This window comes from Neoarius graeffei, chromosome 19, assembly GCF_027579695.1.
Source record: "Neoarius graeffei isolate fNeoGra1 chromosome 19, fNeoGra1.pri, whole genome shotgun sequence".
NCBI lineage: Eukaryota > Metazoa > Chordata > Actinopteri > Siluriformes > Ariidae > Neoarius > Neoarius graeffei.
This window is the reverse complement of record NC_083587.1, coordinates 44,140,450-44,152,956: the sequence shown is the minus strand read 5'-3', so window position 1 is coordinate 44,152,956 and position 12,507 is coordinate 44,140,450. Positions and strand designations below refer to the sequence as shown.

Below are 12,507 nucleotides of genomic sequence, written 5' to 3'. Positions count from 1 at the left end.
AAATTATTCCAACTTTTTTGGAAATGGGGTTAGTACATACACATACAAGAATATCATCAGGGACATAAAGGTCATGGTAATATTGGGCTTTCAGTGATTTTCCTTGAGATGTTCTTTTTTTCTGGCAGAATGATTGTACAACAAACATCTTTAATGAAAAAAAAAACAAGAATCTGGTGCACAAGTTTGAAGTTATTTTGGGTTTTCTGAAATCAACAGAGGGACAAAATTATATATACATGGCCAAAAATATACACACAACACAATATTTCCTCTCAGTTTCCTCTCAGCTGAGAGTGACAGTTTGGGTCTTCTTCCAGCAAAGTGGCTTGGTGAATTGGTTGCACCTCCCAACTGTCACTCCCTCGCATGCTTGAGCCTGGCGCAGCTCGAGTGGCTGCTCTCGTTCATGCGCATGGAGCATATTGCATGCACCATTAAGGCAAATTATCACTGGTTTTCACCCGTTGCTGTTTAGAGCACAATCAGAGTGCTCATAAAAGGACTCTGCAAATACCCAAAGCTTTGCAAAGAGTGAAGTATACTATTTAGTTTTCCAAGTTTCCTAGCCTTGTTTATGTTACTCTGGTTTAATGACCCTGCTTTCTGTTTCGTTTGTTTTTGTTACTCTCAATTTGCATCACATATTGCATTGTAATAGCATGCCTGTAAATAAACACCTTCCTGTATTTACATACATCCACAACCCACCAATAACTTGGACTTATAAACAATTGTTTGAACTGATAATTGAGAATCTGCAGTTATTTAGAAATGGCTCCAAGAGCCATTCCTGAGTGTAAATCTATGATCCTTTTTCTCAGAGCTATACTGGGCTCCTTGGACTTTCCCATTGTATTGTGTGTTGGTCAATCCAATGAGTGCTGTCAAACAAGCCCTTTTTTATGTTGGCACAGAGAAACTACCAGCTATAGTCAATCATGATCACTAACAGGAAGTTAAGAGGCCTTGACAACTTAAAGCTTTTTCAGTCTTTTGTTGCTCCTGTCCCAACTTTTTGAAATATGTTGCTAACATCAAATTCAAAATGAGCATATATTTTTCAAAAAAAGAAAATTTCTCAGTTTCAACATTTGATATGTTGTCTTTGTACTATTTTCAATCAAATATAGGGTTTCCATGATTTGCAAATTATCACATTCTGTTTTTATTTACAGTTTACACAATATCCCAACTTTTTTGGAATTGGGGTTGTATGTAAACTTCTGACAAGTGCAACTTAGCTTACGTTAGGAAATAACTATTGCTGCAAGGATGATCTTTGTGTTGAGGGGTATATAAGGCAGGAAAAATGGTTGTTATTAATTTGAACAAATTATACACTATTTTCTCCCTGTACATAACAAAAGTATGAACTCAATTATATGAAGTCAGAATCAGAATCATGTTTTTTGGCCAAGTATGTTGACACACACAAGGAATTTGGTTCCAGCAGTTGGTGTCTCTCTCTCACGATACAAGGGAGGGAAAAAAAAGTGTGACTATATATAAGATCTTTTTCTTTCAGCTGCTCCCATTAGGGGTCACCAGAGTGGATCTGTTCCGCATATTTGATTTGGCACAGGTTTTACACCGGATGCCCTTCCTGACACAACCCTCCCCAATCACTCCAGGCTTGGGACCAGCACTAAGTATGCACTGGCTTGTGCTACCCCAGTGGCTGGATATTTTACCTAATCTGCGTGTACTTGAACTGTGGGGGAAACTGGAGCACCCGGAGGAAACCCATGCAGACACAGGAAGAACATGCAAACTCCACACAGAAAGGCCCCCGTCTAGGTTCGAACCCAGAACCTTCTTGCTGTAAGGCGACAGTGCTAACCACTGATTCACTGTGCTGTCCATGTGTATGTAAGATATTTACATATAGGTGAGGTGTGTTAATGTGTTCTCTTCAAACCTACAGTAGAAGGTATTCAGGTCATCAGCCAGGTCTTTGTTTTCTGCAGCAGGAGGGGAAGTGTGTAATTGAACATGAACAAATAATAGGAAACAGAACAAATTGCAGTGTAAATGCTGTGTTTTGCACAGCAGTCATTATGCATATCTAGAAATGAAAAGTGAATTTGGTCGGGATTTCTATCAAATTAATATAAAGTTAAGGCCTATAGAACCATCTGAGAATGTGAGCACAGTTGTGTCCAGTTGCTGGGCATTTCTGCTTGATGCACCTCTGAAGATGCCATTGTGCCTGCTGCAGGGTCTTTAGCAGGGAACCATCCATCACTGATGTTTTGTTCCTTTAATCATGGAACATCTTGAGGTGGTGGAACAGTGGTGAGGATGTCTTCCTACTACCCAATTGCAGCTAGCCATAGGGTTTTTGCTTTCCCCATGCCTTCTCCTTTCTTCAGAGCCAGAAGCAGGATGACTAGACTTGATGTACACCTACATACATCCTAAGATGCGCTGGTACACTTAATCAGTGGTGTTTCTGGAGCCATACAGGCCAACCCAGTGATGAAGGCTGTTACAAACTACTGGTTCCATATGGATTTGCCACACTACAGATTCGGAGCTACATCCTAAGATCTGCTGGGCCACATAGTCAGTAATGTTTCCTGAGGTCATCAGATGTTTTGGCTCTTTCAACATCAAACCCCTTGAGGTTGTGGAGCACTAGTAGGGATGTCTTCCTACCATCCCCTGCAGCCAACTCTAGGATCCTTGCTTTCTCCACTCCTTGTCCTCTCTTCAGAGCCAGAGCCAAAAACTCCCTTGTTCTGCTTCCTCTGCCAGGTCTTTGAGAGCATTCCTCAACTTGGACCCTGTGATCCTAAAAGACTTCAGGAACTGCTGTGTGGATGTTGCAGTGTAGCCTCTGCATATCTTTTCCACTGGATAAGTGAATGCCCTGCTTGTGAGCATACAACTGACAGTTCTGTGTACCATTCCTTTTCTCTTGATGACAGCCTCCATTTCCTTTTCCCAGGGAACAGTCAATTCCATCATAATAACCTAGGGTGACCAGACGTCCCGGTTTTACCGGGACAGTCCCGATTTGGGGTTGTGTGTCCCGAGTCCCGACAAAAGTCTGTCGGGACACGGATATGTCCCGGTTTTCGCCACTCGCGACGTTTGCGACTGAGCAGCGTGGGAATCATTAGCGGAGAAATGTCTGCATTTACTATTTTGATGAATTGACAGGAATCGCAAACTTTCCTGGTTACTGCCCCCTGGCTCTGTGGCATGGGTGTGTATTTAGCCACATTATTCCAGACAACAGAACGTGTTGCCATGCAACAATAAAATAAACATTAACTGGCTCGAATGTTCTTTGTCTAGCAGCTAGCAGCAGTAATGCCGCAGCAATTATGCCGAAAAGAAAATGTACCTTTTCCAAAGATTTACAGGGCACCTACCCCTTCCTCCGAGAGGTGCAGAACAATGCGCACGAAGCCTACTGCACACACTGTAAGTGTTTTGTTCTTGTACTGAGTTGGGTAGCCTATGCTGCAAATGCTGTGCGCTCCTCTGGGGGCTTTCCTCGGGCTGTCGCCCCTCTCCTCCTTTATTGCTGTTTTGTTTGAGTGTATATTTATGGAAGCCGCGAGAGGCCCTTCATATAATTTTTTTTTTATTCACCTTGTTATCCCGAGATAACGACATAATTAATTCAGGATCTCGAGAAAACAAAACCGTTATTCCGAGATCTCGAGAAAACAAAACCGTTATTCCGAGATCTCGAGAAAACAAAACAATTATTTCATGATCTCAGCTGGATCACTGTATCTCCGTCGGTAGAGACGAAGCCGGGCCAGTCTTCTACGGAGGTGGCACGGACTAATTTTGAAATTATCCCTTATTAAAAGACTTAATGCAATCTCTCCCTGTGTCAACCCCTGATCAAAATATTGCCTTATTAGGTGATCGATTATTCCAGAAATTCTAATGACCAAAGTTGCGTCTATACAGAATGAGAAATAGCCCCAAAGTCAGCATATCACAAGTCTCTTGGCGCACCTGAATGAACCATTTCTCAGCTGTTTACTCGAGATCTCGGAATAATGGTTTTGTTTTCTCGAGATCTCAAATTAGTTGTGTTGTTTTCTCGAGATCCTGAATTAATTATGTCGTTATCTCGGGATAACAAGGTGAATAAAAAAAAAGGATTATATGAAGGGCCTCTCTCGGCTTCCGTATATATTCTCAAATCACTTGTCTCTTTTTTTATTTCTGTTTAACATACCATTCTGACAGTTTGGCCATATTGCTGTGTTGAACAGCTTGTTGTTGCACCTTCCATTAAAGTGTTCACTTTTGTACACATCTTCTTGCTTTATTCATTCAGTTGTGGGGAATGGTTAGTAAGGTTGATTCTGACCTAGGCTATGTTGAGGTCACATATCTACTTTTTAAGTTCATGCTATAGTGCATACAATTTTAGAGATATAGCCTACATGTGCATATGCATCTTCTTGGTTTTCTCACAAACAGGTGAAATAAATCAGTTTAAATTTGGCCTATGGACATAGCCTGGCCTGTTCTCAGCCATTACAAAATCTGTTGTCTGACCATAATTTAACTGATCTGTATACCACTATGCTACTAGATAACAAAATGCCTGTTTGTTTTATTTCATGTGAGATGTTGATAAATGTGAGCTTCAACAAAATGATAAGAGCACCTCTCTGAGTGTCACGTTTATGTAAAAAAAGGTGTGCGTGCACGAGCATGGTCACGCGCAAAAGTGTCCCGGTTTCAGACTAGGGAAATCTGGTCACCCTATAATAACCATCCTAGTAGAAGTGGACCAGAGCATGATATCTGGTCATAGGGATGTTGTCATGATCTCTTGTGAGAACTTCAGCTGGTGGTCGAGGTTAGCGCTCATGTTCCACTCACCTCTGAGTGACAGCAGGGATCACTTCTTTGTGCTGTTGCTCTGAACCTTGCCCCCTTGCCTGGCAAACTGGATCAGCCACTGTGATGTGATGTGATAACCAGGCTGACCCTGTTTGCGTTCAGCTTGCATGCGTCCAGGATTTTGGCTAGCTTAAGCTGTGTCCGGTCATGGCACCATCTGTACCGGCCCTGTGTCTTTGCTGTCTTGTAGCCAAAAAGGATGAGCTGCAAGCTCAGGTTCTGGGAGTCACAGAGTTGCCAGGTCTCCTCTGAGCCATACCAGAGGTGCAGGGTCCAGAGACTGGGAAAGACATCATACATAGCCATCATAAGGAAGGTCAGCCTTGCTTGGAGCATCTACATATCCACCCACATAACAACCTTCCAGGTTATCCAGCTCCTTTGCTACTTTTGGTTCACAGCACTGATTTCTGAAGGTGCAACTTTAAAGCTTTTAATCATTAAACAAAACACAGATTACAGTCTGGGTAATGTGTTTTAGAGAATAAAGTCATTCATCAAGATTGCAAGTTTTCCGTGTTTCCCTTTGTACTAATGGAGAATGAAGGTCAGCTTGATGATAAGAAGTTAAGCCCAATGGAAACTTCAGAATATGGAACAAGTAAATTAGCTGTGGGGAGCATGGTGATGCAGTGGGTAGCATTGCTGCATCATACTGCCAAGGTCTCTGATTTAATCCTGAGTTCAGGTTGCTGTCTGTGTGGAATTTTTCATGTTATTCTAGAGTCCAAGTGAGTTTCATTCTGGGTTATCTGGTTTCCTCTCACATCCCAAAAACATGCACTCTTTTGCCACACATGAGTTAATCACATGAATTTAATACTATAGTCATTTTTTCCTGTCAGCACCAACATCCTCACAAGATTTTTTTTAATGTAAATGGTTCATGTTATTATTACCTGAATTGATCATACTCACTCTGCATAATTCAAATTAGTAGATTGGATACTCATGTCAATTAAATTTAGTATACACATGAAATCACATTTTAATGAGAAATGTAAGGTTTTTTGTAAACCATACATAAACATGTTCTCTTAATGTGACCATACACATATTCTTTTCTTTTCTTTCAGTTTAAGTGGTGTAAATGAGTGTGTGAATATGTACAGTATACTGTACATGATGCCCTGCAATGCACTGGTGTCCCATCCAGGGTGTATTGCTGTCTTTCAGCCAGTGTTATTGCTTTAACCAGGATAAAGTGGCTACTAAAGATGAATGTTAATTGTGTTCATTACTAAATGTTAAATATTAAAAAGTATGTAAATCAATGTAAAGCAAACATATTCATGATCACATGATCTCGATCCCTCTCTCTCTCTCACACACACACACACACACAACACACACACACACACACACACACACACACACACACACACCAAAGTATTATCATAAAAACAAATTTAACAATCTTTGATAAGATGTTGGAATGTATATATAATGCCGCAAGTCTTGCACTGAAATGGCTCACAGCTTTATTCAGCCTTATTCAGCTTAGAAAATATTCAGTGGTATGCTTATTATTATTATTATTATTATTATTATTATTATTATTATTATTATGAATAAAATTGACACTAATTTTGAATTTTTGTTGTTTTAATCCCTATGTATTGTATGTTGCTATTCATTGGTTTTAGGGTGTGACAATGTGTCATCCCAATGAGAGAGGACATCGCTCTTACCTGCTTATTTTAACACTTTCTGTCAACCTCTACCTCGGCACTGCCTTGTCGCTTCCCTTCACAGCTGCTCCAATCTTTAAGGATACACCTTTTGCAGTCATATGGAATGCACCTACGCATGTGTGCCAAAACCTCGAGATTCCATTGGACTTTTCTAGTTTTCAAGCAGTGACCACACCAGCCAATAAACCTAATCAGTTTCTTTTCCTCTTCTATTCCAATCGGCTTGGACTATATCCATACACAGAGCCTAGTTCAGGGAGGCAGTTTAATGGTGGCATTCCACAAAAAGGAAACCTGACAGCCAGTCTTGTGAAAGCCTATTATGATATCATCCAGGATATTCCTGATATCACCCCAGGATTGTCTGTGATTGACTGGGAGCAATGGCGGCCACTGTGGGCCAGGAATTGGGATTCCAAAAATATTTATCGGAAGCTTTCCATTCAGTATGCAGAGGAAACTAATCCACTTCTGTCCTCCAGTGAGGCTGCTTCTGTTGCTATGCAGCAATTTCAGAATGCAGCTCAGGCGTACATGGAGAAAACCATGCAGCTGGGAATCAAACTGCGTCCAAATTACCTCTGGGGCTTCTACCTATTTCCAGATTGCTACAACTATGGTTGGGATGAACCAGGCTACACAGGTGATTGCCCGGCGATTGAGAAAAGCCGCAACAACGAGCTCCTTTGGCTGTGGGAGTCCAGTACAGCTTTATATCCCTCAGCATATTTGAAGGTTGGCTTGAGGGAACAACCTGAAGCAGCTCTGTTTGTCCGGGGTATTGTAAATGAAGCTGTGAGGGTGTCTGCTCTTCCAAAGTCTCTCTACACTGCACCAATTTATGTTTACTTACGTCCTGTCTTCCGTGATCAGAACAAAATATTTCTGAGTGAGGTGAGATCTTTGCAACAAATAAGCCAGTGTTCATTATGGCAGATAATTCCAAAAAAGTTGGGACACTGTGTAAACTGTAAATAAAAACAATGTGATAATTTGCAAAACATGGAAACCCTATATATCATTGAAAGTAGTACAAAGGCAAAATATCAAATTTTGATACTGAGCAATTTTATTGTTTTTTGAAAAATATATGCTAATTTTTAATTTGATGTCAGCAACATGTTTCAAAAAAGCTGGGACAGGGGCGTGTTTACCGCTGTGTTGCATCACCTCTACTTTTAACAACACTCTGTAAACATTGGGGAACTGAAGAGACCAGTTGCTGTAGTTTTGAAAGAGAAATGTTGTCCCATTCTTGCCTGATATACAATTTCAGTTGCTCAACAGTTTGGGGTCTCCTTTGTCATATTTTGTGCTTCATAATGCGCCAAATGTTTTAAATGGGACAGGTCTGGACTGCAGGCAGGCCAGTTTAACCCCTGGACTCTTACTACAGAGCCATGCAGTTTTAATATGTGCACAAAGCAGTTCGGCATTGTCTTGCTGAAAGAAGGAAGGCCTTCCCTGAAAAAGATTTTGTCTGGATGGCAGCATATTGCTCTGAAACGTGTTTATATCATTCAGCATTAATGATGCCTTCCCAGATGTACAAGCTACCCATGTCATGTGCACTAATGCACCCTCATACCATCACAGATGCTGGCTTTTGAACTGTGCACTGATAACAAGCCGGATGGTCCCTCTCCTCTTTAGCCTGGAGGGCGTGCTGTCCAGGATTTCTAAAAAGAATTTTTACTTTTGATTCTTCAGACCTCGGGACAGTTTTCCACTTCATCTCAGTCCATCGTAAAAGAGCTCGGGCCCAGAGAAGATGGCAGTGTTTCTGGATATTGTTTATATCTGGCTTTAACTTGCATTTGTGGATGCAGTAATGAACGGTTTTCACAGACAATGGTTTTCTGAAGTGTTTCTGAGCCCATACAGTGATTTCCACTACAGAGATGTGTCTGCTTTTAAAGCAGTGTCTCTTGAGGGCCTGAAGATCATACTGTAGGCATCCAATGTCAGTTTTCAGCCTTGTCTCTTGCATACAGAGATTTCTCCAGATTCTCTGAATCTTTTAATGGTATTATGGACCATAGATGATGTGATCCCCAAATTCTTTGCAGTTTTACTTTGAGGAACGTTATTCTTAAATTGTTGCACTGTTTGGCCACTCAGTTTTTCACAGACCGGTGAACCCCTCCCCATCTTTACTTCTGAGAGACTCCACCTCCCTGGGATGCTCTTTTTATACCCAATTATCTTACTGACCTGTTGCCAATTAACCAAATTAGGGTTTGTTTGTTTTTTTTAGCACAACACAACTTTTTCAGTCTTTTGTTGCCCCGTCCCAACTTTTCTGAAACATGTTGCTGACATCAAATTCAAAATGAGCATATATATTTTTTAAAACACAATAAAATTTCTCAGTTTCAAAATTTGATCTGTTGTCTTTGTACTATTTTCAATGAAATATAGGGTTTCCAGTATTGCAAATCTTTACATTCTGTTTTTATTTATGTTTTATACAGTGTCCCAACTTTTTTGGAATTGGGGTTGTAAAAGGTGTGTCTAGACTTTTGACTGGTACTGTACATACAGCCAAATAGATTTTTCACTTTGGAGATTTTGTTACCTTTAGTGTAAATACGTGAAATATTGAAAAGTTCTGCTGAAGACATTAGAATCTGGTTTATTATTGATCTCTTTATATGTTTGCTTCTTCTCAGGCAGATCTAGTCCATACTATTGGAGAGAGCGCAGCTTTAGGTGCATCAGGTGCAGTGCTCTGGGGTGCAAGTGCTGACTACAACAGCAATGTATGCAAATATCAAATATGTTTAAAATGCACTATATCTATTCTAATTTATGTCTGACCAATATCTGATCTTCTGGGCAAATTTCAACTGAATTTTTTTTTTTAAATATTCATTATATTTATATTAATCTGTTACTGTTATGGAATACGTCATTCGTTTCAAGTCCAGCTCAAATTTATTTCAGGTATGTTCAAAAGTGAAAACATGATAAAAAATAACAATTCTATAGGTGCTTTCCTGAGATTAGATCCCAAAATTATTTCTTTTGGGATCTGATTACCTATTTTTTCCACCCAAATATCACAAGGAACGAGTACAGTATCAAGTTTTTTTTTTACTATTAATAAACAAAAGGCAAATAACAAAAGAGTACACATCATTAAATTATTAAAAGAAAGTATGAATGAATCAATCAAATGTAAATTGATTCAATGCTAAAATAAAATGCTTGGTTTTGAGCTTTCTGTTTAAGGTAAGAGTCAAATATCATTTCAAATATTTCAGAAGTATATTTGCTTGAAGTCAGAAAAATAATTTTGAATTTTATTTTTAAATTGCTTCTATTTTATTCTGATTTTAATGAGAATTTTTTAGGGACACCAATAAAAATTAAACTTACTAAGATAATAAAATTCATGGTGACCGTCAAATGCAGTTGGGATGTTTATTAAAATACACTGGCAAAAAGATCCAAAAACATGATGCAAAAAACAGTCAGAGAGTTATGCGATCAGCAAGCAACAAAAAGTGGGCAGTATCAGAAATCAGGAAACCCAGGAACCAGAATAAATAAATAAATAAAAATAAAAAAGACGGCAAAGACAGGAATAAGCTTTGGTAAGGTCAATGAATGATACACTGAGCGTTACTTCCTAAATGTCCTTGTGTTGCGAGTGTTCTTGTATAAGTTGTGGTGGTGATTGAGTCCAGGTGAATGCAGTCAGTAAATAGGTGACTGTGAACATGAAAGTCAGTGTGTTTGCTGGGAGTTGTAGTCTGTGGTGGCCATGTTTGTAGGCTGCAGTGTGTTCTGGGAAGCAGAATTCAGCGGGGATTCTGGAAAAGACGTGATACTCTTTTATATCTGAGTGGTTTTCATCAGATGAGTAGATTCCTATGTAAAAAAAAAATGAATCAGTCTAATGCAAGAGTTATTTATTTGTTTCTTTGTTTGTTTTTATTTGTATTTATAATGAAAACCATACATTCTGCTTTGTGTAGTTAAGTGGCATGGACATTTTTAAATTTAACATGTATACCATGAAGTTTTCAGTTATTTTTTTCATGTAATGGGACTCTTACAATTTAATCCTATGCCCTTACCATTGCACAATTTTGTGACATTGTAAAAAACAAAACAACCCCCCCCAAAAAATCAATCAATCAATCAATCAATCAATCAATCAATCAATCAATCAATCAATCAATCAATCAATCAATCAATCAATCAATCAAGCCAGGAGCAGCTTAAACTAAAAATGTTCCCATTAGACAGTTGCTATATTTGATTTATTGTTTCTCCTCTCCCTTTCAGTCCTCATGCGAAGCACTGGCTGCTTATCTGCCCTCTACGCTGAACCCTTATGTGGCCAACGTAACTGCAGCTGCAAAACTCTGCAGTCAGACCCTGTGCCAAAGCAACGGTCGCTGTGTTCGCCAGAACCCCGATTCAGCTGACTACCTGTACCTGAACCCAAATAACTTCAGCATTCAACAGCGTGATGGCAAATATGTGGCTGTTGGTGTGCCTTCCCAAAGTGATCTTAATGTCTTTGTAAACAGATTTACCTGTCAGTGTTATGTCGGTCAAGTGTGTTCTGCCAGTACATCCATTTCAGTGCCTAAGACTCCAGTAGTTATTCAAGTGTGATTTTAAGTCTTCTTGCTACCTGGATACCTTACTGTAAAATTATGCTACAATGAATACATACATATAATTCTATTGCTTTTTTTAATCATGAAGCTTATTTCAAATCAGTGTAATGCAGCTTTCTTATATTTCAGTTCATGCTTATATAATAAAGCTTAAAGCTAGACAGCCTTTCGATTTCATAAAATCTGTGAAATTTAGTTCCTGTTGAAATTTGGTCATTGTGATGTATGGTTATTTCTATATCTCTATGTATGTGATCTATGTATGTAGGTCATTGTGATGTATGGTTATTCTATATCTATATCTCACAAAATGCCAGGCCATTCTGTGGCTGGGAAGTTATTTAATTTGAGGGGATTCCTTAGCAAATAATATTGTAGAAAGACCCTGATGTGGGTGGAGCACAGAAGCATGGCAGGCGGTTGTTTGCGACTTAATTATTTTCTTTATTGCTGCTTTTCAGCACACAACTCAGACTCTCTCACAGACATACACACACAGGCTACTAGCAAGCACTCAGCGCTGACCTCCCCTTCTCACTCTCCTTTTATAGGGCGCGGTCACTGGAGGACACACACAAACACATGTTAATTGACAACAGGTGTAGTGACACGACCACTCACCTTCCCTGACTCCGCCCTCCATTCACAGACTGACACTCGGCCACGACCCCACTGCCACAAATATGCATGAAATCGCTCGCTTCACACAGTCAAGCAGACAGAGGAAGTCTGTGTGCACATGCACAGGTTTACCTTCTTCTTCTTTTGGGTTTTACAGCAGCTGGCATCCACAGTGTTGCATTACTGCCATCTACAGGCTTACCTTGACCATGAAGCTTCTCTTCCTCTCTCTCTCTCTCTCTCTCTCTCTCTCCTTGCCCCTCCAGTACCCCAGCCTCATGGAGATGGGGGCCAATTCCCACAATACCCGCTCCACATGCTCATGTCTGACCTTGTGTCTCATCACCCCTTTTTCCTTCCATGTCTGTGCTGCCGCTAACTCCCCCTCTCTCTCAAGTGAACCTGTCTGTGCCCACAAAAATCGGGAGAAAGTCCGGGCAGGTCTGTTGGTGCAGCAGAAAGGCACTATTGGTGAAGGTGAAGGGAAGGGAATGCACTATTGGTGAAGGTGAGGTGTGTACACGGGGATGTTCACAAATATCCGCTAATGCTCATCACTATTCACTTCCAGGGAGCAAAAACATAGGTTCACGGATTTTTTCAACATATTTTTGATGATGTCGGTCGAAATAAAAATAAAAGTGTCCTTGTCCAGTTTTTTTTTTCTG

At 40.0% G+C, this 12,507-nt stretch overlaps 1 protein-coding gene across 1 annotated transcript; it reads left to right on the top strand.

The window, feature by feature from the left end:
- The first annotated feature begins 6,542 nt into the window (after positions 1 to 6,542).
- On the top strand, positions 6,543 to 11,263 carry LOC132867941 (hyaluronidase-5-like). Its single transcript, XM_060900913.1, has 3 exons — positions 6,543 to 7,475; positions 9,254 to 9,343; positions 10,878 to 11,263. The coding sequence occupies exons 1-3, from the start codon at positions 6,543 to 6,545 to the stop codon at positions 11,211 to 11,213; spliced, it is 1,359 nt and encodes a 452-aa protein (XP_060756896.1). The 3' UTR covers positions 11,214 to 11,263.
- Positions 11,264 to 12,507: the final 1,244 nt, after the last annotated feature.